The 25796-nt window shown below is 50.8% G+C and overlaps 10 protein-coding genes across 10 annotated transcripts; 5 read left to right on the forward strand and 5 right to left on the reverse strand.

Annotated features, from left to right (window-relative positions):
* Positions 1-376: 376 nt before the first annotated feature.
* PC9H_003012 (uncharacterized protein) lies at positions 377-1064 on the forward strand (the record flags this gene model as incomplete). Its single annotated transcript, XM_036772612.1, has 4 exons — positions 377-505; positions 570-671; positions 727-762; positions 876-1064. The coding sequence occupies 4 exons, from the start codon at positions 377-379 to the stop codon at positions 1062-1064; spliced, it is 456 nt and encodes a 151-aa protein (XP_036634085.1).
* A 303-nt stretch (positions 1065-1367) lies between these two features.
* PC9H_003013 (uncharacterized protein) lies at positions 1368-2585 on the forward strand (the record flags this gene model as incomplete). Its single annotated transcript, XM_036772613.1, has 1 exon — positions 1368-2585. The coding sequence occupies one exon, from the start codon at positions 1368-1370 to the stop codon at positions 2583-2585; it is 1218 nt and encodes a 405-aa protein (XP_036634086.1).
* A 982-nt stretch (positions 2586-3567) lies between these two features.
* On the forward strand, positions 3568-5036 carry PC9H_003014 (uncharacterized protein; the record flags this gene model as incomplete). The annotated part of the gene is made up of 8 exons (XM_036772614.1): positions 3568-3594; positions 3657-3829; positions 3893-3926; positions 3978-4009; positions 4070-4242; positions 4304-4876; positions 4939-4955; positions 5016-5036. 8 exons carry the CDS (start codon positions 3568-3570, stop codon positions 5034-5036), a joined length of 1050 nt encoding a protein of 349 aa, XP_036634087.1.
* A 276-nt stretch (positions 5037-5312) lies between these two features.
* Positions 5313-6972, reverse strand: PC9H_003015 (uncharacterized protein; the record flags this gene model as incomplete). Its single annotated transcript, XM_036772615.1, has 7 exons — positions 5313-5394; positions 5442-5615; positions 5677-6136; positions 6189-6620; positions 6678-6773; positions 6835-6889; positions 6931-6972. The coding sequence occupies 7 exons, from the start codon at positions 6970-6972 to the stop codon at positions 5313-5315; spliced, it is 1341 nt and encodes a 446-aa protein (XP_036634088.1).
* A 359-nt stretch (positions 6973-7331) lies between these two features.
* Positions 7332-11300, reverse strand: PC9H_003016 (uncharacterized protein; the record flags this gene model as incomplete). Its single annotated transcript, XM_036772616.1, has 17 exons — positions 7332-7451; positions 7505-7675; positions 7724-7860; positions 7921-7950; positions 8007-8268; positions 8332-8567; positions 8655-8942; positions 8995-9215; positions 9268-9430; positions 9489-9750; positions 9801-9896; positions 9951-10487; positions 10536-10757; positions 10805-10876; positions 10930-11008; positions 11068-11140; positions 11192-11300. The coding sequence occupies 17 exons, from the start codon at positions 11298-11300 to the stop codon at positions 7332-7334; spliced, it is 3078 nt and encodes a 1025-aa protein (XP_036634089.1).
* A 175-nt stretch (positions 11301-11475) lies between these two features.
* On the reverse strand, positions 11476-12410 carry PC9H_003017 (uncharacterized protein; the record flags this gene model as incomplete). Its single annotated transcript, XM_036772617.1, has 3 exons — positions 11476-11687; positions 11740-12339; positions 12386-12410. The coding sequence occupies 3 exons, from the start codon at positions 12408-12410 to the stop codon at positions 11476-11478; spliced, it is 837 nt and encodes a 278-aa protein (XP_036634090.1).
* A 227-nt stretch (positions 12411-12637) lies between these two features.
* NOG2 (GTPase required for pre-60S ribosomal subunit nuclear export and maturation) lies at positions 12638-14918 on the reverse strand (the record flags this gene model as incomplete). Its single annotated transcript, XM_036772618.1, has 7 exons — positions 12638-12751; positions 12805-12869; positions 12921-13629; positions 13683-14191; positions 14242-14410; positions 14465-14613; positions 14666-14918. 7 exons carry the CDS (start codon positions 14916-14918, stop codon positions 12638-12640), a joined length of 1968 nt encoding a protein of 655 aa, XP_036634091.1.
* Positions 14919-15189: 271 nt separating this feature from the next.
* On the forward strand, positions 15190-20475 carry PC9H_003019 (uncharacterized protein; the record flags this gene model as incomplete). The annotated part of the gene is made up of 10 exons (XM_036772619.1): positions 15190-15232; positions 15284-18894; positions 18949-19057; positions 19111-19228; positions 19280-19404; positions 19457-19674; positions 19733-19950; positions 20001-20123; positions 20180-20385; positions 20441-20475. 10 exons carry the CDS (start codon positions 15190-15192, stop codon positions 20473-20475), a joined length of 4806 nt encoding a protein of 1601 aa, XP_036634092.1.
* A 967-nt stretch (positions 20476-21442) lies between these two features.
* Positions 21443-24043, forward strand: PC9H_003020 (uncharacterized protein; the record flags this gene model as incomplete). Its single annotated transcript, XM_036772620.1, has 1 exon — positions 21443-24043. The coding sequence occupies one exon, from the start codon at positions 21443-21445 to the stop codon at positions 24041-24043; it is 2601 nt and encodes an 866-aa protein (XP_036634093.1).
* A 221-nt stretch (positions 24044-24264) lies between these two features.
* On the reverse strand, positions 24265-25596 carry PC9H_003021 (uncharacterized protein; the record flags this gene model as incomplete). Its single annotated transcript, XM_036772621.1, has 9 exons — positions 24265-24355; positions 24407-24647; positions 24700-24729; positions 24790-24844; positions 24899-25059; positions 25110-25131; positions 25185-25367; positions 25410-25458; positions 25514-25596. The coding sequence occupies 9 exons, from the start codon at positions 25594-25596 to the stop codon at positions 24265-24267; spliced, it is 915 nt and encodes a 304-aa protein (XP_036634094.1).
* Positions 25597-25796: the final 200 nt, after the last annotated feature.

Genomic DNA, 25796 nt, shown 5'->3' on the forward strand with positions numbered 1-25796 from the left:
GTCGAAGAATCTGGTAAGAAGTTCAGGAGGCTAGAGGAGACCGCGACCTCACGCGACGCGTGTAGTACTGGAGCCTAAAGTCACGAGCGCCGGAATCAGATTCACGTGATCGCTCAAGCGATAGGGGGTAGCCTTAGCGCTCTCCCCTTGGGTCAACATTTCTCACCGGACTCGGAACTGCTCCCCAACAATCATCTAAGACCACTCGAAGCCCGCACGAAGTGTTCCCCTTCCCCCCACAGCAATCCCGGCCGTTCCCCTGAGTCCCAATCCCCCACAAGTGAAAAGCCGCTACTAGTTCGCGCTCAACTTTGTTGACTTCGAGGATCGAATTCCCTGTCGAGGGATAACCTGTTAAGCGCAGAGTACATCACAAATGGGCGGCCCAGAAGAGACAAGACCTCTCGCTCAGGCTTCGGAGCCAGCGCCGGAGCCAGAGGAAGTTGCAGAACAGGGGCTAGAGGTCGACGAAGAAGGCGAGGAAAGTGATGAGTATGACGTTGAGGTGGGCGTCTGCCTTGCTCTGGACACGTCGGACAGAGCAGTACTAATTCCACTCGTATTTTTAGGACGACGAAGCGGGCCCCCTTGCCGTAGAGGATAACGTACACGATGAGCAGGAGGAGGAGGAAGAAGAAGAAGACGAAGACGAAGAGGGGGAGGAAGACGAAGTACGTTGTGCATGCCAATAAGCCTTGTTCCCCACCCCTCACGACGACTTTACAGAGACAAGAGAATCTCACTGCGTACTTACTCTCCAACGTACGTTGCTCTGAGTTCGTTACCGCCGCCCGCCTACCCCCTCCTGCACATTAATCTCTTGACGTGGCGCCCATATTGTAAAATTTCGTATCTAACGTGTTGTCGCTTCTTAGGGGACCAATGGACGACCTCAAGAAGAGGAAGAAGAGGGTGACGACGAAGATGATGACGAGGAGTACGCAGAACCTCCCGAAATTCCTCCGCTCACCAAGGGATCAAAGAGATCTCTGGACGAGACGGAAGAAGCCGACCAGGTGGTCGGCAACGGTGCAGGGACTCAGGCAAAGAAAGTCAAAGTGTAATGTTGTTTTCGGACAGAGCTTGCTGTCTGCACATTTCTTGTGCAATTTTATTGTGAAGTGCTTTGTGTATAACATAGGCTTATATATATTATAGATAGGAGAAATTGTACTCGTATATTATTGGATAGCAGAGCATGACGGTCCACTTAAGTTACTGCTTCTAGAGTATCCCTAGTGCCAGTCAGTAACCATCCGGCGCTGCGTTAAAACTCAAGATTACTGGAGATGCGAAGGCCGTAAGTCACAAAGACGAACGGCGCTCGTTGCGATTATTCTAGTCGGAGTGCCAACTAGTTATTGATAATGTCTTCACCGACACCGATCGTTTATTCTGCTGGCTCAAATGCTCGTGGCCAGCTTGCGAGCGGAAACTGCGATGACTTGCATTCCTTCGACATCTGTCAATTTACTTCTGAGGATCTTACAAACAGTATCCAAGATATCGTCTCGATTTCGGGTGGTGCGAATCACACAGTCGTCCTCCTTCGAACCCAATCATTGGTCGAACTATGGGGTTGTGGCGATGGTGGTAAAGGACAGCTAGGCCCTTCATACCATCAAAACATACTCGAAGAATCTGCAAAGTCTCGGCTGCAACTCCTCGACATACCTAGTCAACATAGTGCGCTTCGGAATGCATCACCCCGACTCGTTGCTGCTGCTTGGGAAACAACTTACATCGTATTCACCACCTCGAGTGGAAACGATGTACTTGTTTCACTTGGTGCGAATGACTACGGGGACCTAGGGGTCGGAACTACATCTGATTCAATCAACATGATCAGTTTCGCCGGCATATTTTCACCTCTTGACCTCGTCCGGCTGCGGATTGAAGACCTGGCAACCGGGCCTCATCACGTCATTGTATATCTTCTCGCGACTCTATCAGATGGTTCTGAACGTAGGGTAGTTGCCGGTTGGGGCGCCGCCCGCCATGGCCAACTGGGCGAAATAAACGCGTCTGACGGAAAGATACAACCTATTCAGGCCACACCCCGTCTTATTCTGGACTTGGGGGAAATGGACCACGTAGCATCCATTGGAGTAGGCAATCAGCATTCGGTGATCCTGCTGCGCTCTGGTCGGATCCACGCCTTCGGCTCCGATCGCAAAAACCAGCTTGCAGGAGTTCAGTCTCTTGTCAATATTCAGAGGGTTGTCTGTACATGGAACAACACGTACGCCGTTCGTGCAGACAAGATCCTCTCTGTAGGAAATAACGCAAAGGGCCAGCTTGGACGCTTGACCCATGATCCAAACCTACCTGCGGCGGTTCAGTTATCAGGGGGCGAGGTGAAGAACATCGCATGTGGGAGTGAACACGTACTGGTGTGGTTGGAGACTGGCGATGGTTCAGAAGTTTGGGGCTGGGGATGGAATGAGCATGGGAACATTGGTATCGGTTCCACCGACGATGTCATGTTCCCAGTCAAAATATGGCCTACATCAAAATTTGTGTCTGCTCAGGTGGTAGGGATATGGGCGGGTTGTGGCACCAGCTGGATCGCTGTCAGAAAATAACGGAAGTCGGACTCAAGAACATCTCTATGCACCCATCCCGGCCTGGTGCATTTTCAATCGCGATTCGTCGCACATGGTCTTGCGTACCTTGCATGGTGAATAAGGTATGCCGGCTGTCTCATTGCACATATCAGTATTTTGAGCGCATATATGTACCTTCGGTACTTCTAATATATCTGAAATGACCATGGATGAAGTAGTCAACGATTTATCTGAGAAACGCTTACGTTCAAATCGTATCATCCAGCAGGTCTCTCCTTGATTATTCCATGTCGAGAAGCCCCAAACTTTCGTGAACTTCTCGAACGGTCATATCCCTCAAGCTGGCAAGCTATATGAGTCGTGAGTGATCCTTCTATTGACCCCAGAACTGGCACTTACTCTCCCTATTAGCACCTAGTGCTCTTGCTCGTCAGCATATTTCAGGCATATATGCAGTCAAATGCGCGACGCACCTGGGCGGCGTCCTTCGCTTCGTTGTACTCGTGGAGAAGCTTGATGTGTTGCTTTACTACTTTTTCAGCATCGACGCTTCTGATATAGGCTTGATCAGTTATAGTCCCAAAATTAAAATCAGCTTATTGATCTCTTGCCCTAGTTGTTGTTGCAACCTGTCTGCCTCCGCCTGGAGCTCTGCAGTCCGAGCCTCTTGTCTCTGAAGAGGATCACTCAGATTGTATCAGCTTGCTCGCAATCAGGGACTGCAATTGACCTTCTCGCAAACAGCGCTATGCATTCTAGAATGTGGACGGTGCGCGGATGATGTGGTGGACGAGATGCAACGAACCTAGAGGTAAATGCGTGCGCTAAACTACTTATTTGGTGATATTACGTCAGCATCATCATACGCTATGGGCGCTTAATCTATGCACCTTCACTGCTTCCCGAACCCAGACTCTATTCACTACCATCGAGATTGCTCGCCCACCGGTTCCAGGAAACGTTCCTCAGTGTCGAGAGCGGTAGAAATAGCCACTCAGAGATGGCTCGCCTAGACACGGCCGCGTCGGTGGGTAGATCACACTTCTGTGGCATTCTCACTCATTATCCGAACGTTTCATTTGGAAGCAGGCAAGCGATGTCAGAAAGGAGGCTACCCAGAGAAGGGTAGCTATAAAAAACAAGACCCCTTCTTCCTCCGGCACATGGCCATGCACCATGAACGGGTGCAACAAGCAGTTTGCGCGGGAGGCAGATCTGAAGAGGCATCAAAGAACTACCAAGTCACATTCGAATCCAGGCTTGTAGGTCAACTTCGAGAATTGACTTTGTGTCTGGGGCTAATCAATGGGACCCGGGTGATATAGTGCGTGCCCACAATGTGACGCAGCTTTTACACGGGTGGGTAATTGTCTTTCCGTCAAACACGCCACATTGCTGAGCAAGAGTTAGATGGATGCACTCAGGCGACATCAGAGATCAAGGTGCGTCGTATAACTTTCAAAGAGCTTATCGGCTTTCACAATCTCACCCCATGTTCTCAGACACAACGGCGTCGTGATAGACATGCTGGAACCTACAAGTTCTCAAGAACGACTGGAGCCACCATCGGAATCCCGAAGTAGCAGTGCTACGCCATCCCTGAAGGGAAAGGAACGCGCTGATGTTACCTACGAAGGCCCAGCCTACTATCGCCCTTACCCGTCTTCAGCAAACCGTATGCGTTTCGAAACTCATTCTTCGTCTATTCGAACCTAATGTCATAAATTTTCCCTTAGCATCAACCACTCGTTTGCCACCAATCTTTACAACACCGCCAATCGGCCTCCCCACATCTGCAACGCGATTTGGTGAATCTACTTCCGTAAGCTACCATTCCGTTCACGGTCACGACCAAAGTTATTACTCGACTTCGCAATATCGGCTGCGGCCAAGTGAGTCTGCCACTAGACGCGACCACGATCGCTCCGATAGCGTCTCTTCTTCGGATACGTCCCGACCTCCTACACCTCCAGCTGATGGATACGTAAACGGCCAAAATGGAGCAGACAGGTTTTCCCGTGCGCCTCCAGTTATCGATCCTTCTCTCGAGAGTCACAATGAAGTATCTTCATCTACACAAGCCTACAGAGTCCCATATAGCGGGCGTGACAGCCGTTCCCCCTCCCGCGAGGATCCTATGAAGGGGCGAAAATGCGCTTACAAGCGTCAAGAAATATCAGATAGTTCGGATGAATCAGATGACGACGTGCCCCCGTCATCAAGCAAGTATATACGACACAAAATCTCCCCAGGCCGTGCGGCGATGGAGAATATCTACACCGAAGATGGCCAGCCGATGCTTAACCCAGGTTAGCATGACCAACGTTTAATGTATACCACGCATCTTCCTCATGAATGTGCTGTTCTACAGCGGAGCTTTTAACCCAGGTCAGCCTAGATTGTATCCTATACCGTCTATCGTCGTTGATGGAAGGCTTCTTCACTTAGGAGTCTTTGGCTTCCCCTTAATTCTTATCGCGTACTCTTTGATCGGACATCAACAACCCTTTCCCTTTCGGACATTAGCAAGTTAGCAATAGCAGGTCCTCCACCTCCACCACATCACAGCCGTCATGTTAGTTTGGACGGGAATTCTATACACACAGATTCGCATATGTATCGGAGTCAGGGAGTTAGGGGAAGCCCCTGTCAGGGCATAAGGAGCCCATTTGGCAATTGATATTTCGTTAGTACAAGGTCTAGTCAGCTACAACATAAAGTCCAGGCTCTTCTGCTACAATTTTTTTACTTCTTAAGGAGGGCGGGAGGGGTGTGGCCAGCGGACAGGCCCTTGTCGCCAGCGAAGGAAGCATCAGGGAGTTCCTCCCTAATGGAAGGCGTTAATTAGATTAGATACTTGGGTGGAAGACTTACTCAATGCGGAGGAGAGCGTTGTATTTAGCGACACGTTCGCTGCGAGCAGGGGCTCCGGTCTTGATTTGGCCGACACCAAGAGCAACAGCGAGATCAGCAATGACAGTGTTTTCGGTTTCACCGCTACGGTGCGAGATCATCACTCCCCAACCATCTGATTGGGCGAGCTGAGCACTGCATACAATCGAAGTTCCTATGAACATTTCCGCAGAAGAGCTGAATCAATAAGGCTTACGCTTGAATGGACTCTGAGATGGTGCCGATCTGGTTGACCTTGAGGAGCAGACCGTTGCAAGCCTTCTTTTCGATGGCGGTCTTGATTCGGAGGGGGTTGGTGACAGTCAAATCGTCACCAACAATTTGGATGCCGCTGTTGGCGTTGAAGTGGGTCCAAGCTTCCCAGTCATCTTGATCGAATGGATCTTCAATGGATACAATGGGATATTTCTTAATGTAGCCGAGGTAGAGGTCGGCGAGTTCAACACCAGAGATCCACTTAGTTGGGTCGGAGTTAGGGTTCTTGAAATCAAGATCGTATTTCCCCTCCTTGTAGAATTCGGAAGACGCGACATCCAAAGCGATTTTGATTTTACCCTCATAGCCAGCCTTCTTGATAGCCTCAGAGAGAAGTTCAAGGGATTCGTCAGCACCAGAAACGTTGGGAGCAAAGCCACCCTCGTCACCGACGTTGACGGCTACAAATCATCCCGTCAGACCGGAAACCAACCAATCAACGAATAGACCGACCATCGATGCCGTATTTTGCGCTGATAACCTTCTTGAGGGTGTGGTAGGTCTCGGTACCAATCTTCATTGCCTCCGTGAACGAAGTTGCGCCGGTCGGAAGAAGCATGAACTCTTGGAACGCCAGCTTATTTCCGGCATGGGATCCACCGTTGATAACGTTGAATGCAGGGCAGGGGAGAACGAAAGGCGGCTTGACGCCTGCAAGATCGGCCAGGTGCTGATAGAGCGGGACTCCCTTCTCGGCCGCTGCTGCCTCCGCTACCGCGATAGATACACCAAGGATGGCGTTAGCACCAAGCTTCCCCTTGTTAGGTGTTCCGTCGAGCTTGATAAGGAAGTCGTCGATGTCCTTCTGGGAAGTAACCTTGATGCCCGACTTGATGAGCTCTGGCGCGATCGTGTCGTTAACGTTAGCGACGGCTTTAAGAACACCTGCGGTATATTTGTGAGATCAGGTACGCCGATAAGAATAAGCGATGCCAGACGCACCTTTGCCGACATAGTTGGATTTGTCGCCATCACGAAGCTCGACGGCCTCATGGATTCCGGTGGAAGCACCTGAGGGAACTGCAGCTCTGAAGCGGCCTAATCCGAAGTAAATGCGCCTTTAGATCTCAGCATCTCTATATCTCGACAACTTGCGTACCCTTGTCGGTGTAGACGTCAACCTCGACGGTGGGGTTTCCACGAGAATCAAAGATCTGATGATATTCGTGTCACTGGGATGCTGAACTCGAAGAACAAGGGAGCTTTCCTGACGGGCGTGAACTTTGGTGATGGACATAATGGTTGAAAAGAAAGCACTCTGGACAAGGAATCGACTGGAAGCTGGAGCCATTTATATTCCTTGATCTAATCTGTTCCCACGATTCCGTCCCGCCGCATGAATCCGATCAGCTACGAGCCTCCATACCAGCGGTGCACCGAGCGTTGTCGCTACGCGTGCCTTATCTGAAGTCCAGAGAAATATCGCCATGATACGAGCCACTTGGATGCCTTCAAACGCCGCATGCAGAGATTGCGATCAGTGTTCAGGGGTGCCCCTAGTACTGGCCACATCTCCATCCGAGAAAGCGGAAACAAATGTGGAAAGCAATAGTCATTAGTACAATCAATCAATACAAACACATCTTGACACTGCTGTCAAAGTTCAACGAGCCTCCGAATCACCCTTATTTCCTCTGGGGTCATCTGATCTACCATGGCCGAGAAATTGCTAGTATTTCGCGCAGCACATTCGGTGAAGAATGTCTTCAAGTGCGCCTGTAATAGCTCATTCAGTAAATTTATCCGCGGCAACGAAGTATAGAGCTAACCTGCAAGTCCAGTGTTGAAATATCGTCGTTCTTCAGATCCTCGTCATCGCTGTCATCAAGGACATCGTCGTTATCGAATGCCATGCCTTTTGGCCCGATTAATTCCGACAGGAAAGCAAACTCGTCGTCCCTTGGAGGTCCTTGTCCACCTTCGTCTTGCCAACCCTCATCCTGACAGCCGTTAGATTTATATAGAACAGGGATGGACTGGCCACATACTCCATCGTCAGAATCAACGTCGTACGCTTCATTGTCGGTGGGCGCGAAGGTGGCGGCTTCTCCCCCAGAATGGACGTCGTGTAAGATGATCTTCAACGCCTTCACAGGGAAAGGTACTGAAGTAAACTCTTGGGGGACTGAAATGCAGTAAGCGGTTAGTCAGGGGTCCACCTCCTCTACATCGCGGTGATCCGTACTTTGCTTCGTTCGAGACCTCGTCATGATGACTAGGTATGGGGAATATGTACACTGTGTGATGCTGCAACCGTCACCAAGGACTCACCATTTTTTGTTTCTGGCTTGATGATGATATCGCCCTTGACGATGAGGTTCTGCAGGCTAGGTCGTTCTGACACAAATAGTTGTGTTAACGCGATTGTACTGAGGCGGGATGGCCAGAAGCCCTGGAATGTTTCGGCGTTTTCACACCAAGTCTGTATGAAGATGTCCAAGCCTGACCGTCCGTTGATATTTGTCGATTCCAACAACGATAGGACCGTATCCCGTTGTTTGTAGATGAGATACGTAAATGGTACCACAAGCGACTTCGGGGCGATATATATATGTATATTAGGTGCATCCCGCAAATTATGGACGGTCAAACGTACCTGCAAGAATGTAGCCGTTTTGGCGCTTGTCATTCGAGCCAGCATAGCTTGTAATAGCTCGGGTAACACAGGGAGTATAGCGTCGCCAGTATTTCGAAGAAGGTGGATGATAAGGTCACCAATAACTAGGCCCCCTGATTCATCTTCATTTTGTAGCAATTTGGCAACGACGACGAGAACATGTTCCAAGCCTTGGCGACCACTTCCATCGCTCCAAGTGAGGAGCTGGTTGCAATCTTTACGGACGATGAGAGTCAAACACGAGACACCGTTCTGGTGGTCCTTTGAATGGAAGGCAAACTTTTCCAAGTGGATTTATTTACGCACCTGTAGAACATCTCTGTCTTCGGCTTCCACGAGACAACTGAATAACGAAGGCGCCAGTAGTGCGAAGAATCCTTCGCCGAGTCCACTCTGCGGGGACCCCTCGACAAGACTGCTAACAAGCTCGATCGCAGAGCTTGCTACCCAAGATTCCTCGGGCTTTGCTGTAGCAATTGCACTGCAAAGCGTAGGAAGCGCCTGCTTGACGACGGTCGGATAGACTTCGGGGACGGTGGAGGATGCAAGGTGCTCCATGATGTCGGTGAACATGGATACGAATATAGGATCTAAGATAGTAGTTGTTGATTTTAGGATCGGAGAAAAAAGGATGATACTAACCTTTGTTGTTCTTCGACCATACCTCAATCATAGCAATTACGATGCTATCAGCAAGCTCTGGTGTCACCCAACTACCCTTTGCGACTTGCAGTATCACCGACAAGGTTTCTAATACTAAGGTTAAGGTATCTTCGGAAGTCATCATCAAGAAGGGCCCCAGATCCTTCGCTATTCTCACGACAAATGGCTCAATAGCGGATTCTTCTCCTCCTTGGCAGAAACTATCAACGGGAAATTAGTAGTTTCCGCGAATGAGAATTGACACCTTCGTACTTATGAATGGCCTTCACCGCAGAAATCTTCACGGGGATTCCAGGTTCGGAAGCTTCAATGACGTGGATTGCAGCCTCGAGGTATTGCCCGGCCAACTGCAAAGGAAGCAACTTCGCATATTGACTGGCGAAGACGAACGCTCGGCCTTGCAAGAAAGGGTATTCTATATAGATATAGATCATGTTCAGCGCCCGAGCTGATAACGTCAACTTAGACATTACCTGCGAGTTGAAGCACGGATGGGATAACATTGACAAGCAGGGCTTCGATATCCACTGGCTTCTCTCTTCCAGAGTCTTGTTCGTCTTCAATGCAATCCAAAATGGACTCCGCTTGAGAACCGAAAGCAGCCAAAGCAGCTTCCAGAAAACGCCACCAATCTTGATTCCCGGATTCCCTGGATTGAGTAGATGCTCGGACAACTTCCTGCATCACAGCCTGGAAAACCTTGACGGTCCGCGCTGGGTCGTTGTCGATCAAAGACTAGAAGACAAATGAGCCATTGGTTCCCTGTTCGTATTGACGCCACTTACACCCAGCAGATCAAAGCCTGCTACACGAACGCTGTATGCTGTTTCGTCATCTTCTTGCGCAACGAATGCATTCGCGTTCGAAGCCCACGTATCTTCCTAGAGCCGTGATAAGGGATTGCTATGGGCACAAGGTGAAGAAAGTGAGGATACCTCTTCTGTCGTCATCTGTGTTATGGTGAACACCGCAGAAACCAACATAGTCGTATTGGTCTCGTCGAACCATTTTCTCGCTTTGCCGCCCCTCGTGACGGCACCTACGAAATCCAGGATCGGACATATTAACTGCGATAAGTCAATGGATTCGTCTTCGGATGTCCCCGGCACCGGGTCAGCGTCCGAGGATAGATAATATTGTGTAAAGGGGGCTGATAGCTTATGAAGATGGTCGACCGAAATACTGAGCAGGTCGGGTAAATAGGGAGTCAGCACTTTGGGGAATGAGGTGTGGAGGATGTCCAGAGTTCTATAGACTTGGATGCGTACGGAAAGGCCGTCCCAGGTGGGTGATGAGAGATCTTGTGCAGGATCGATAGAGAGAAGGACCTTGAACGCCTCGAGCCATACGGGGAGAACGGATGCGGTGGCTTCTTTAACAGCTTGTGGGTGCTGGTCCTTGACCATGAATAGCGCGGATGTACATTGCCGAAATACAGACACTGTCCGTGAACGAGTTAGCGGGGTATGGCTCTGGATGAACGGTGAGTGACGCGTCATGTTGCACAACACAGGACGCACCTCTGTCGAGCCCAGGATAGAAAGCAAGACAGGGAGAAGTTGGCGCAATATGGGAAGGATTTGGTCTTCGGTCAAGTCTGACTTGATGAATTCAGTGAAAACCTGCATGGCACCATGAATCGCGTCAGTCGCTCCGGACGATAACAGAGTCAAAATGTTGTCGAGGAGATCAGGGTATTCGTCAGGCCAGTCGCAATGAGCGATGAGGGATAGAGTGACCGCCTGATGGGCACGTTAGGTTGAGGTCTCGAAAGGCACGAATGACGCACGCAAAGGGACCGAATCTTTCGACTTGGGTCAGAAAGGCCTTGGAAGATAGCTTGTCGTAGCTGCGCCTTGATCTATCATTTGATCAGACCTCGTCTTCATCCGCCTCCAGCTCGAAAGGGCCTACCTCCACTGGAGGAGCAGAACCCTTGAATGTTCCAAAATACGGTGACCATCGTTCGGTAACATACCTCTTGAGGAGGACGCTGGCAGAGTGCTATCACGGAAGTCATCAAGATTCTGGTGTAGTTGCCTGACAGTGCACAAATGACTTATCTGACGGAGAGAGAGATCTACATCCTGGCCAAGTACGATCTGTGACAAGGCCAGAGCCGACTCTGATTGAGGTTAGATATATCATCAGTGCGCTATGCAGAAGCACAGTTTACCTGGCTGTGTGAGATCTTGAGCGAGCTTGAGCTCGGCAGACATTCTCGTATTTGCATCAGTGCTCAGCGTCGCCCTCAGACTTTCGGCAATGATTTCTGGGGCCGTCATGACCAGAAACGGGGGATATGATGATAGTGGTCGGGAAAAAAGCGCGTTGTTTACGCAAGTTGACGCGTTTTCAGCGCGTGCGCGCAATTCGATTCACCAATTACTTATTATTTCTCCACTGTAAAGCAGGATGCAAGGTCGAATAATCATTGTAGAATATGAAGCAGCCAACAGGTCAAATGACTAATTCCCCTTCAACGCTCTCCGGTTCCAGAGCTAGCCTCTCGAGGAGTGCGTCGTAGCGATCTCGGTTGGAATGTTTCAAATACTTAAGTATCTTCGCGCGCTGATGAACGAGCTTCCTGAGACCTCGGCGATTGCCAACATCTCGCTTGAACGTCGTGAGATGGCTCCAAAGGTTGCGGATCTTGTACGTGAGCAACGCCGCTACAGTTACTGGTATCAGGACATAGTCATGGCGGGAGTGAGATCTGCGTACCTTGGACTTCTGTTCGTCCTGGATCAAAGGGATTCTCCGGAGTAGAGAACTCTGCAATAATCCGTCGCCGGTTTTCGAATGCAATACCGGCCGCGTTTGCATTTCGCAAATCCACCACCTTCGCAAAGAGATTGGCTTTCTGCAACTCCCTTTCTACACCTTCTTCCAGTTTCCCCTTAGCCATCTCCGGCGAATGTCGGGAAAGACTTTCCACTGCAGCTGCTGACGAGAGATACGGAAGGTGGCCGAAAAGTTGCTCCTGCACTTCGCCGCTGATTCCATAGTTCATTACTTTGGGTATGTTGACACGGCCAATCGTAAGGTCCACCGGTGCCACCGGTTCGGAAGTCGCGAGGTCGGATTCCTTCACTATGACCTTCGCGAGGTCGCAATTCTGCCACTTCGCCTCGTCCCCCGGACGAGTACCTAGCACAGGACTAGGTTTGTGGAGGTTTGCCTCATGCTGGCGTTGATCTTTCTTTGCAATATTTTGTTTCTTGATAACGCGAGACGCCTGCTTCCTGGAGGCTTCCGCTTGGAGAATTGAGGAACTATGGAGGGCCGCACATCTTCGGCTGCTGGCAAGTACAACCCGGGAAGCTGTGGGGGTTTAGAATGGATGAGTGTTCAGAAATAGTGTACTCACTCGATGCTAAGGTAGTGTGAAGCATCCCTCTTCTATGTTGAATTCACGCAACTGTGGTCGCAGGACCAAGGAAAGTTGAGGCAAGTCGGGATTCTGCACAGCCACAGCACGTGAGGCCAAATATACCACACTTTCTTATGCTCCAAGGACCAAGGTCTAGTATTTTGTCTTTTAATGTAACAGATAGATGTATAACCGCGTTCGACTGAATCGCTGAAGTAGCGTACACAATAATCAGGCGGTGCAGTGCTCTTATCCTCTTTTTCGGTCTGTACGTTTTCCAACAGGGAGAGATCTAAGCGTAGCTGCTTTTGCCCTATTCTTATTCTTCACATTGGCTGAACTGTAGAAGTTCTGTGCCTTTTTCTATTAGAAGGGCGTGAGTGCAAGAATAAATAACAATCACACGGAAGGCTTACTTTATTTGTCTTCATTCTCGCCTCTTTCTTCGCTTCGGTCTTGTCAGCTTCTCCGTCAGAGGGCGCTGGAGTTACGAGTGAGTAATGCCTGCTGTGATAAGGATGAGGGGACAAACCTTTGCTTGGCGAAGCTTCCTCTTTCGATGAGACACCAGTGAAGACATCATTCCATGACAACTCCTCCGCTTCTTCCTCTCCGCCCGACGGAGCGTCATCCCCTTCGCCTTCTTCGCCTTCGTCTGCATTGTCGCTTGCCTCACCAGTAAATTCATCTTCCAACGGCTTCACGTCCTCCGGAACGAACGTATTCTTTTGCATGATCGAACCCAGATTCTGCTTCACACTCGGCACCCGCTCCTCTCGAGCCTTGCTTTTGCCCTTAACATCAGTTTTCGACTTTATCTTCGCCTCTCGAGCCTCAGCGACGTTAAGCTCCTCCGTGCGGTCAGGTGGATTCACGAAGAAAGGTATACGCCCGCGCACCCAGTCGCTTAGCACAATCTTTGCTACGGAATCCATATCTGGCTCCCCGTGTTTCAGCAACCGTCCTTTCATCCTGGCTAGGCGGTCCAGGAAGACCTCTGGTTCCCAGCATTCGGATGCGTCGGAGGGATTGGGAAGCGGGAGGCCGTATGTGCGAGAGAGATAAATGGGTTTGACGCGTTGGAGAAGGGCGGGGATGTGTTCAGATGGCGTAGGGAGGGCTTCGACACGGACGACGCCTTTTAGGACCGTGGAGGTTTGGTCATCTTGCGCAGAGGTGGGGACAATCCCAGGACAATCGATCAAATATATTCGACGGGTGAGAGTGATGTATTGCCAGACCTATACCAATCAAAGTCAGCGGTCATACCACACACCTCAAGGAAGAGAGAAACTACCTTCGTTTCTCCTGGGATCGGAGCAACACGACACACTTTGCTGCTTTTTATGGTATTGATTACACTACTTTTACCAACATTCGGATATCCGACCAGACCGACCGAAATCTGTTTTTTATCCGAGTGGAGCTGAGCAAACTGTCGAAGCAACTGGATTAAGGATCCCTTCCCAAAGGAGTGGTTGGGGGAGGCATGGAACGCGATGGTAGGGTATCGAGGGGTCAAATGTTGGATGTATCGAGCAGTCACCCAGCTGGGGACTAGATCACATTTATTGATTACAAGCACGACTTGCTTGTGCGCTTTCTCCTTTTTCAGGTATTCCAGAACGGACTCGCACATGGTGCCCATGGGATCTCTGGCGTCCAAAACGTGCAGGACAACGTCTGACGAGTCGATGACCTTGTACAGTTCTCCGTATATCCGCCTCGATGTCCCTTTGGCGTATATAGGTTCGAAGTAGTCGGCATGGGTCTGGGGTTCTATTACCGTAGATGCGAGGGGCTCTATTGAGGCGTGAGGGATGCGCAAGGAGCGCGATCGCTGGGAGACGCACCGATTATACGAGTCCCCGAGGTCGTTGCCTCCTCCTCAGCCTGCTCCGCCGCCGCCGCACCTATTTTACTGAGTTCTTCAAAGGTGCCTGCGTCAACTCGGGGACGTTTGCGTTGAGCCTTGGGACCAAATGTCTCGGCGAACGGCTCCGTTTCCACGATATGCGTCCGCTATAACACAGGTGAATATCTCTATGAATTCACTGTAGGTGGTAGATAATTTACTTTACGGTTGTTGGGATTCGCAGCATCGTCGAGGAGGGACATCGGTAGTTTATTACGGCGCAGCAAGACCGAGTAGGGATCATCCTTCTTGGATGCTAGACTTGTGCGGAAGTGGTCCAGCGCCGTCTGGGAGATCACTCGAGTATTTCCTAGTCGATCGTTCAGTTCCTCGCGCAATGGGTGATAATCCACGAAACGCACCGAACCAGCGACGATCTGGCTGGACACGGCCGGGCTTTGTCTCATCCTCTCCCTTCTGAAAGGCAGCAGCCTGGATTATCTTCCCGTCTTTATCTCGAACTGGCTTTCCCCCGTTCAGCATCTTCAGCCTGGCTACTTGTTTCGCATTTCGATAGAAGTTTTCTCCCTTGACTCTCTTCAGTGACACCGACGATGAGGAGGACGTCGACGACTTCGTTTTCGAGGCTGTAGTGCCTTTTTTGAGAGGCGCCATTTCGTAGACGAGAGCTTCAAGATACGCCTCTGCACTGCAGAAATTTCGATGTAAGATAACAAACACGCGCAAATAGAGTTTCGGGCATGGCACAAGGCTGGCAAACAGTCTCTAGTTCCACTCCGTGAGCTCGACGAGCAGCCTCTTCGGACGCGTATATGGGGTATGTAGGAAACTCTTATCTGTGGGGGAGTTCTCAAGAATGCCCACACCATCCAGATTCCAGAAGAAAGTCCGGATTTCAACGCAGTGCTTCTAATTGGGAACGAGAATGGCCAACCATCACGCGCGGGACGGGCCAAGATTTGCTACGGGTGAGTCTTTATCCTTTCCGGTCTGGTCAGATTCACGAACTTCAGCCGCAGGTGCCGGACCTTGGTCGAGCAGGGACAACAGAAGTTCAGATTCTTCAACCGAGCGCGATTACCAAAATTCCGACCCCTCATCTTATGCGCATTCCAACCCGCCATCCAACTCGAACTCGCGATCCATCCGTGAGCGCAATGACAGCCCCGATACTCGCTTGAATGGCTCCATCGAGACGTCTCAGGAGGACATGGCCCCGCCCATGGCGTATTGGCAGGCCAAGCGGCATTTGACCTGCGGAAACCCATCTCCAACTCCACCTTGGTTATCAAAGCCCCCACCATGGCGAGGCCATTCGCCGGGAAAGCTCAAGACAGCAAACGCAGCGCTGGTCATATGTCTCAACATCGATGTCGACCCCCCTGACGTAGTCAAGACAAATCCTTGCGCTATAATGGAAACATGGATCGACCCGCACACCATGCCGTCCCACAAGGCGCTGGAAGCGATAGGAACGAACTTGCAGCATCAATTCGAAGGTTTGAGCAATAAAATGGTATACAAGCCCATTCTGGACCCGTGCTTCGAGGATTTGAGCCGGTTCTGTCGGGCGCTGCGCAAGTCTGCGAAAGAGGACGCGGTTTTATTCTACTATAACGGACATGGCGTTCCGAAACCGACAGCGAGTGGCGAGCTGTGGTGTTTCAATAAGAGCTACACCCAGTACATCCCCGTCTCTTTGTCCGAGGTTCAGACATGGCTCGGGTCACCAGGCGTGTATATTTGGGATTGTTCGGCAGCAGGTAATCTGCTGACAAATTTCAATATCTTTGCGGAAAGGAGGGACAGGGAAATCCTTTCGAGTAACGGCATTAGGACTGATGGGTCGGTTATCCAGCCCTACATGAGTTCCGTGCAACTAGCGGCTTGCATGTCGAACGAAACACTGCCTACATGCCCCGAACTACCCGCCGACCTCTTCACCTCCTGCCTCACGGCTCCCATCGACACCGCACTCCGGTATTTCCTCTTGACCGTAGACCTTCCCGCTGGCGTTACCCCAAGCATGGTCATGCAGATTCCTGGAGATCTTAAAGACAGACGCACACCATTGGGGGAGCTGAACTGGATATTTACCGCGATCACAGACACTATTGCGTGGACAACGTTCTCCCGCGAACTCTTCACGCGTTTATATAGGTGCGATCTGCTAATCGCGTCGCTGTTCCGAAACTTCCTACTTGCAGAGCGGATTATGAAGAGCTACGGCTGTACGCCTCACACACATCCTCCGTTGCCTCCGACCAACACGCACAATATGTGGACCGCCTGGGATCTGGCTTTAGATACTTGTATTCGACAACTGCCCAAACTCTTAAACAAACAAGTCGACATTCCTGTTTCACTCACACCGACGCCTGCACCTGCTCCGTTCCCTACCATGTCCCTTGGGCTTAGAACAGGCCGAGTGGGTTCAAACCCGGTGAACCCCGATTCATCCAAGCCATACACCTACGTAAACAATAAGTTCTTCACTGACCAGTTGAAGGCATTCAAGGTGTGGATTTCTAAAGGTGGCTCTGCTCTTACTCGTCGCGGCCGCGCTGGATTGCCTACTTCAAATGACGTACCGAAAGACTTGAGCGACAACGGGATGGTCGACGACCAGGATCTACAACAATACTCCCGCTTTGTTTGGAGCTCAGAGCATCTGGTTCCTCGGAAGCCCCCCGACCAATTACCCATCGTCCTACAGGTCCTACTATCTCAACCTCACAGATTACAGGCACTTATCCTTCTTTCCCAATTCGTCGATCTCGGTCCCTGGGCAGTCCACTTAGTACTTTCCATCGGTATTTTCCCGTATATACTGAAGCTGCTTGGAGCGGCTGGGACGGAGCTCAGACCCGTGCTTATCTTTATCTGGGCGCGTATCCTCGCAGTCGATCACACCGTCCAGCAAGACCTCGTCACGACTCCAAGCTACCTATACTTTACGAAGGTACTATCCCTTAAGGACGATGACACGAGCTCTCAAGCCGCCCTCCCCAACTCCTCTGAACACAAAGCCATGTGCGCGTTCATTCTCAGTGCGATTGCTCGTGGATTCCCCCACGGGCAGAGTGTCGTTTTCAATGAACACGTCTTCGATTATTGTCATGATCGGCTCGACTCGGAAGACTTCCTGCTTCGTCAATGGGCCGCATTGTGTATTGCCCAAATTTGGTGCGGAAACGACGAGGCAAAAATCTACGGCGTTGATCGCGGCTCGCAAGACACGTTCCTTTCCATGCTAACCGATGACGCGTGCGAGGTTCGGTGTGCTGCCTTGTATGCCCTTGGGACTTTTATGGGGGCGAGTGGGCGCCGACTTGAAGGACCTGACGATCTTGGTGGAGGTGGGGGTGGGACTGGCTCAATGCACCATTTGGATGAGGTTATACATTTCAGAATGGAGGTGGCGGTGGTTACCGGTGCCTCGCTAGCCATTCAAGACGATGCCAGCCCAATGTGTCGAAAGGAGTTAGTAGTGTTGATTAGCTGTCTGGTAAAGGAATGGCGGGGTTGGTTTGTTGTTTGCGCGTGGGTATACTGGGAAGAAGACAGGCGATGGCGTGCAGGTGCTATGGGTCATCACGACGACGATATCACCGGTCAAGCAGTCTCCGAGTGGTTAGACAGCGTCAGCGACGACAATGAAACAATCAGGGAGGAATATCGCCTCGTCGTGACATCAGTCTTCACCATCTATGCCGTCCTCCTCGATCTTGCCGTCGATCCATACCACGAGGTCGCTACCAATGCGCAAACGGTGGTAGACTACGTAACTGCGCTTCTGTTGGAGTCGCCCTTCACAAGATTGGAAGGATCTACCTTGGACACGCCACCCATTGATGTGAACACCAGAGCAGCGACCGGTTCCTCACCACAACTTGGTCCTCGCGCTAGAGTCATGTCAACTACGCGCGCAGGCTCCCATCTTGCCACGAACCCCCCTTCTCCGAACCCGGCGAGGCCTGCACTATCGAGGAGCGAAACAATGACATCTACAATTTCTTCCGGCGTGTCAAACACCATAAAGCGAACGTCATCGTTCGCTAATGTGCTGAAGAACCTAGCTGGAGGCATTGCATTCCCATCAACTGAGGAGCCAGCCCCGAATTCGCCGAATGCTACACTTGTGAACACAACGGCGGGGAACCCCATCACCAATGGCACCTTCCACGGATTGAGGGATAACTTCGACGTCTCGAGGCCACCTTCGCCCAATCTCAACTTCGCGCAATATACATCACCGTATCCCCGATCTTCGACACCCCCGATGCGCCACTCCTCGCCTTCTGTGCGATCGTTGTCGAGCGAAGTCCCTCATTCTCCGGTGGACATATCCGCTTGTGATGTGATGGATGCCCTATTTGAGGACGACATGGAGCGCTTACGTGCGCGTCGTAGGGCTGCTCGCAAAGCTGCCGAGAAGCATCATCACCACACCAGCCACTCTAACCATAGCAACGGCTCATCGAGTCCATGTAACAGTACATTTTCTCAAGACTCTGGGAGCAGCGTCATCCTGGGGCTTGGCTATGGTGCGGGCATCAAGGACATACTTCCCCTCAGAAGTGCATTCTACGATTGGTGTTGTGAATATTTCACAGAGCCGCAGATGAGAGTAAGTTTCTATGATTTTGATGGTTGCAGTCGTATAACGTTGGTTACTATCCAGCAAACGGAGGCCGATGAACCTGGAAGTATACAATATAACTACCAAGTATGGCGACAGCAACGGAATGAGAATATCATCGATGAAACGACGAGGCAAGCTGCGATTGCTGGTAAATATGACTGATGTTGGCACTGCGTTCAGTTACTTACTTTGTATACACAGAGAAGTGCCGATGGGACCGCCCAGTGGCTAGTTTGCATATACAAGGTCACCCGCTCACTATGGCGTTCCATGCCTACGACCAACACCTGATCATCGCAAACGAGGCTGATTCGGTGACGTAAGGCTGCATTCTTTTAGTGCCCTTGTAGCCGTGCTGACCGTTGCTCAGTGTCTGGGACTGGTCTCAGAAGACGAAGCTTAGCCAGTTCTGTAACGGTAATCCCAAGGGCACCAGCATAACTTCTTTGCATATAGTAAATCAAGACGTTGGTGGTCTCATTTTGACTGGGACTTGTATGCCCTCCTTTTACCTGCGTGCTTTCTGTATCACTGAAGATTATTGCAGCCGACGGTGTTGTTCGCCTGTATCGCAACTATGACCCCACTATGGACCAAGCTCCTGTGCAGATGGTCAGCTCGTTTAGAGGCTTGCAAGATATACTGCAGGTCCCTCAAGGAAGCGGCATGGTCACGGAATGGCGTCAGTCGGGAGCGTTCTTGTTCGCAGGCGGGGATTCGAAATCCATTCGAATTTGGGATGTCCATATGGAATCGCATCATGCTGTAAGTAAATCACCTTCGCCAGTCACAAGAACTAACATACGCGGAATCTCCCTCAAAGGATATCAGCACCGAGGCAGATAGCCCAACGACTTCAATTGTCTCCGACCGCGGTACGGCCCACGTTTTCGCCGCCAGTTTCGCGGATGGAAGCGTTAGGATATTTGACCGCCGGATGGCGTTCGATAACGCTGTCGTCAGACAGTATTCTGAACATACATCATGGGCGCAAAACGTCCGGTGGCATCCAACCTCTGGCGGACAATTCTTTTCGGCCAGGTGGGTTTCTGTTCTTTTCTTTGGTATGGTGACCTAAGACTTCGCCTTAGCCTGGATGGGGAGGTCAAACTTTGGGATTTGCGAGGCTCGACATCCTCTTTGAAGACATGGAATCTGTTGCCTAATGGCATATCAGCTTTCGACGTGCATCCGCATACCCATGTCTTTGCAGCGTACGTTACCGTGCTTTTCATCATCAGCTGTCTGGAAGTTCACCTACTTTCTGTAGCACATCTGCTGTCACACCGGTATACTGGAAGTCGCAGCGCACTGTGGTTCATTCGTTCGACCGGGAACTCTCCAAGTTCAACGTTTCAACTGGCTTGAACGTGTATCCACCGCGACCTCTTCCCAGCGCGTACATTCCACGCTCGACTTCCTTGGTTTTCCATCCCACTGAGATGTTGTATGGTCTCGGGGAACCGGATGGAACGGGTATGCCTTCAATGTCTTTTCACATGTGCCCTACTCATATTATCTTTTCGCCCAGTCCGCATCATTGGCTGCAAACTGAGCCAAACCTAAAATTTAGCTGCTATACAGTCTCCCCATCTAGTTCTTTGCGCTATGTATATTGCTGTGTACTATCAACCTAATGCCTAATACGATATGCTTTCTGTACACATGTATGAGGATTCAGCAATTTTCTTTAGCATCCTTCAAGCATCTGTGTGCATCGCGTTCGGCCGTGGCGGGTTTGTAGTCAAACCGTCCATTCCCAACGTGTCGTCCTCAGTTCATGGAGCGAGATAGAGCAAATTGATTTATTGATACCAAGAGGTTCGAATGAAGGTATGTACCAGCAAAAAATCGACATGCCGCAGCCTGGACAATGGCACCACAACACTTCCTACACTGGAATAGATCTCGAGAGAGCAGAGGACCTCTATAGAGGCCCTACTGGCACTGTCATCGGCGGTGGAAAAGATCTAACGTCGCGCAGCGTGGCATTTCTCTCTTGGAGAGAAGAAAAAAGGGAGCGAGCTGAGAACGGTTTATATATATCTTCTTTACATTCACACGGTCACGCAGCATTCGGACTAGGGGCACTTCCAAGAAGGTTCGCCAAGGTTTGTCTGTGGCTGTCTCGCGACGTCCAGTGCCTTGAGTAGGGCAGAGCAATTTGTATCAGGTATGACTCCGCGTTTTGATTCAATTGGCTTGGAAACTCATTCAACACCCATCAGCAGCTATGCTAGCAATTCTGCTGCCATTTCATGTTGGATTTCAAACCTTTTTGACCACTACAAGAAGTTCATAAAGGGCTTTCTTTCGTATCCCCATCAGTCTTTAAGGTCAGTAGTGTAGAGTGAGTCATGTAGAAATATGACTGAATCGGGACCACACTATTTGACGATTGACTCAACAGCGCCGGTCGGGGGGCGGCTGTCCGCGAACTCTCGCCCAAACAGCGCTCGTGGTTGAGTGCTTGGCCTATAAAAGGCGCTATATAGTCTTGTTTTTCGAACAAAGATCCAAAGCAACGCGGCGCATGGCTATCTCATTGCAGAAGACTCGCGGTTTTCTCGGTTTGTTGGGCCCACCAATCGATGACATCGCCCAGAGCGCTCTGGAGAGCCTACGCGCAACGAATTCCTCACTGACACCCACCCAGACACCGTATCACATCACCGTTGCTTCGAAGGCTGAACTGCGCAATGTGACCACCCCTCTAGATCTATCTGCCATACAAGTCGACGGTCGACAAATCCACTCCGCTGGCGTAGGAGGAAACCCACACAATGGCGTATTCTTCGTGGTGATAATATGGGCTGCTGGTCAGCAAATCCGGAAACAACTTGGGTTGCCCCCGAAGCAGTTCCACGTCACCTTATCTGCGACAGACGACCATGTCATGGACAAGGGGATTGATTCACTACTAGCCAATCAGATGCCAGACAATCCCTCCCTCAACTTCCTAGATCACCTTTGCTTCACTCTCCACGCGCTCCAAGAATTCCCCAAGCAACAACCATTCTGCTTGCAGCTTATCAAGAGGTGGCCGGACTCCCACCAAGGGTACCTCAGGCTTGCAGACGCCGCTATACGTATGGAGCAGTATAAACTAGCTATGCTCTCTTATGCGTGTGCGTTTGAACGCGCGGAAGAAGGCAAGCTGCGCGAATATTGTATAAAGAAACTGTCGGAATGCTCCAAACACACAGAATGGGGGCACGTCTTCCTTACGCAAGAAATGGCCCAGATTCCCGATGGTGTCATGTCTTCTCTGCTCAGGCCATGGCCTGCGGACCTTCGCTCTCGTCTGAGCGAGGGGAACATATTTCCTACGCTCTGCTTGTTACCAAGAGAGAGTCTGTTTATCCCAGGACACGACGCAATACCCCTTCATCCGGGCAGGAAGCTACCTCGCTTCTTTCGTTGGCTCGTTCCATTCCAAATCGCCGTTATGTCCACGCCGAAGAACGAAGAAGACATCTTTTCTCTGAGTTCTGTCTATCTTGGTATCCGACATGTTCTGACTCTTACCAAGGAAACGCCCCTACAAAGCTCATGGTTCGCTGAGGGGACTATCAGAAACACTTTTCTTCCAATCACCAATGAACACCCGCCATCCATCGAGCAGATGGACTTGGTCATGCGTCTCGTTCAAGATGAATCAAATCGGCCCCTCCTCATCCATTGTGGAGGTGGCAAAGGGCGAGCTGGAACTGTCGCGGCCTGCTACCTCGCAGCCTACGGCTTCAACCCTCCTAATCCTACTCAGACACAACCAGAGATGTCCGCCGAGGCTGCAGTCTCCTCCCTTCGTGCAATTCGACCAGGTAGTATCGAAACCGATCGTCAGAAGATCTTCGTCTCTAAGTGGTGTAGCACCATCTGGAAACGTCAGTCTGTACTTCCTGACCTCCCATCTGAACCTCCGCCATGCGACCTCGAAGTAGAAGGCACCTTGGATGATACCAACGACCTCTTCGTCCTCGTCGGGCTTCCTGGTTCCGGGAAGTCGTGGTTCTCTCGTTGTCTCATTGCCCGTAATGCGAAGAGCTGGATGCGCATATCACAGGACGACACGGGGAGTAGAGCAAGTTGTGAAACCGCCATCGGTCATGCAAAATCTCGTGTATTGCTGGACAGATGCAATCCAGACGCCGGTGACCGCAAAGCGTGGCTAGCGCTTGCGTCAAGCTGGGCCCGTTCCCCGGTGTGCGTTTGGTTTGACTATGACCACGAGCTCTGTACGTCCCGTGCTCAATCCCGACCAGATCATCCGACATTGCCACCAGGCAGCAGAGTTCGAAATGCAATCGAACAGATGCGCAAGATGCTTGTACCTCCTTCGCTCAAAGAGGGGTTCAAAGCCATTGCTATCATTCGCTCCTTCGCGGCGGCGGATCAGCTGGTCCGTCGATTATCCCCACCCGTTGCCATAATCAAGTTCCCTCGTACACCCCATCTATTGAACCTCGGTGCCGCGACCGATGACGATGTTCATATCGATGTGGCAACGCTTCCAGTGACCCAAGATGCCCATGTTGTCGTCACGGAGAAGATAGATGGTGCCAATATGGGATTTTCTCTCTCCGAAGATGGCTCCAACATCGTTGTCCAGAATCGCTCTCACTATGTCAATTCCTCAACCCACGAACAATTCAAGAAATTGGGGCTTTGGGTAGAAAGGCACGAAAGCGATCTTCGCCATATTTTGCAGCGAGACGCTTGCTTTCCTGAGCGCTTTATTCTGTTTGGTGAATGGATGTACGCGACACATTCTATCCCATATACCGATCTTCCAGATAGTTTTGTGGCCTTCGACCTCTACGACAGGAGCACGGGTTCGTTTACCGATTCTAAATCTCTCGTCGGCCTCCTGGCTGGAACATCCTTATCATTGGTTCCTACAGTCCATGAAGGGAGTATGCCTTCACAAGCAGAGCTCCGGGATATGGTGCAGAGACCATCAATGTTCTATGATGGGCGTGTCGAGGGTGTATATGTAAAGGTAGAGAGGTTCGGAAGGGTAGTCCTTCGTGGCAAGGTGGTGCGCGGCGATTTCATATCCGGAAACGAGCATTGGACCAGAGGGAATATACGCGTCAATGGCACCAGGTTACCCGACGAGCACACGAACTAGCCTTCTCATTTATCACTATAGTGTGTTAATGTTCACCACAAGAGTTTGAGATTGGTAACGTTGTGATGATTTGGGTAATTTCGAAATAGATAGCTAAGGCGCGATTTTAAACCTTGGGTATACTAAACTGTAGTATTATGCCATCCATTGATTACGAGTGGGGTAAGATGGCAGTGTGTCCCTTATAGACATTGAGAGTACTAACGGAATTAAATTATGAGCTATCGTCTTGTCCCATGAGAGAGATAACGTACGTAGTCATTGAGCTTAGTGCAAGTGAAAGGAGAGACACATGTGGTTGCTCCGCTCCAGCTAACACGTCGTCAGCCGTTAATGAATAATTTACCAAACATATTCGCTCACCCAATGCCGCCGCATTGTGCGTACTGAGCAGCTCCGCCGCCGCCACCACCACCAGGCGTAGTGGTTGTAGTGGGGGTTGAGGGAGCAGATGATGATGAGCTCGAAGGCGTTGATGGCCCTGCCGTAACAGTTGGGAGACCACTGCCGTCATGGCGCGAGCATCCTGAGATGGAAGTGAGTGCTGAAGGGCACTGAACTTCGCGGAAAGAGATGCTTGGGTTATCGGCACCCTGGAACCAGTCTGGCTATGCCATCAGTATATTGTACAGGGAAATCAACAATATAAAACTGACCGAAGCGCCATTGGCAACCTGCTTGAACAGCTACGGGTATTGACGTTCAAAATTAGATTCAGGGCGACGGAGTCAAAATCCAGGACGTACCTGATGGGAGGTTGCTGCATTCGCTTCTCGAGGAGACACCGCCGTATTGGGCACCCTTCAAACAGCAATGAATGAGAAAGGCAAGGGTGGATAGCAAGGTATGACTTACACCGTTCCACGAACCGAACTGAGCTGGGCAACCATTGAAAATGCCAACACCTCCACCAGGCATAAGGATATCGAAATGATTACTGCCCAAATCACCGCCAGTGTTTGTAGCTTGTACGACCATTCTCTTGCCAGCAACCGGGCCAGAGGTGAATGTTAATTCTACCGACTTGGGTTAGCGAAGAAGGTCGCAGACAACAAGCATAGCATACCGTAGCATGCACAGCACCACCTCTGTATTTGGGGTATCAGTCTCACAAGAAAGATGATAACAAAGGCATCCTCACGCTTTCAGTGCTGCCAGAGATGCTAACAGCGGCAAAGCCGTAAGCGAGGTTGTCGTTCACCGCCCATGGAGAGTTGTTTGTGCAAGTAAAGGCGGAGCCTCCATCGCAGCCACTCTTCACATCGGGGTCGGTAAGGGTACTTCCTTGCGCATTGCAAGTAAGAACCGGTTGCGTCACATCAGCCTAATATCAAGAAAATTAGCAATTGGACCGATGAGGCCGAACTATGCAACTCGCCTTGCCGGACCAAGCGCAGGATGGCTTGCAGCAATCCCTAAGCGACAACGTCGACTGTTGGAATCAAGTACCCGAAAATCAGGAGAACATACCAATAACGGGTGGTTTGACCCGTCTGCTGAGCGAGGGCAGTCGCAGCGAAGACGAAAGACAAGAGGCTGAAGGATTTGAACATGTTGGTGAGGAAAGATTGCCAGCAATAGTGAGCGGTATTTATACGTTCTTCGAGTAATTCTCCGACCTTTTTGGATGATGCGCCGATTATCCTTAGAGACCGAGGAGGGTCACCAAGGACTACCGAGAACCACGCGTTTCTATGAACGTACCCCGCTAAAGGCACCGTCATCTATGGGTGATTTAGCAGAGCGATAACAA

The sequence above is a fragment of the Pleurotus ostreatus genome (genome assembly GCF_014466165.1).
Source record: "Pleurotus ostreatus strain PC9 chromosome Unknown scaffold_2, whole genome shotgun sequence".
Taxonomy (NCBI): Eukaryota; Fungi; Basidiomycota; class Agaricomycetes; order Agaricales; family Pleurotaceae; genus Pleurotus; species Pleurotus ostreatus.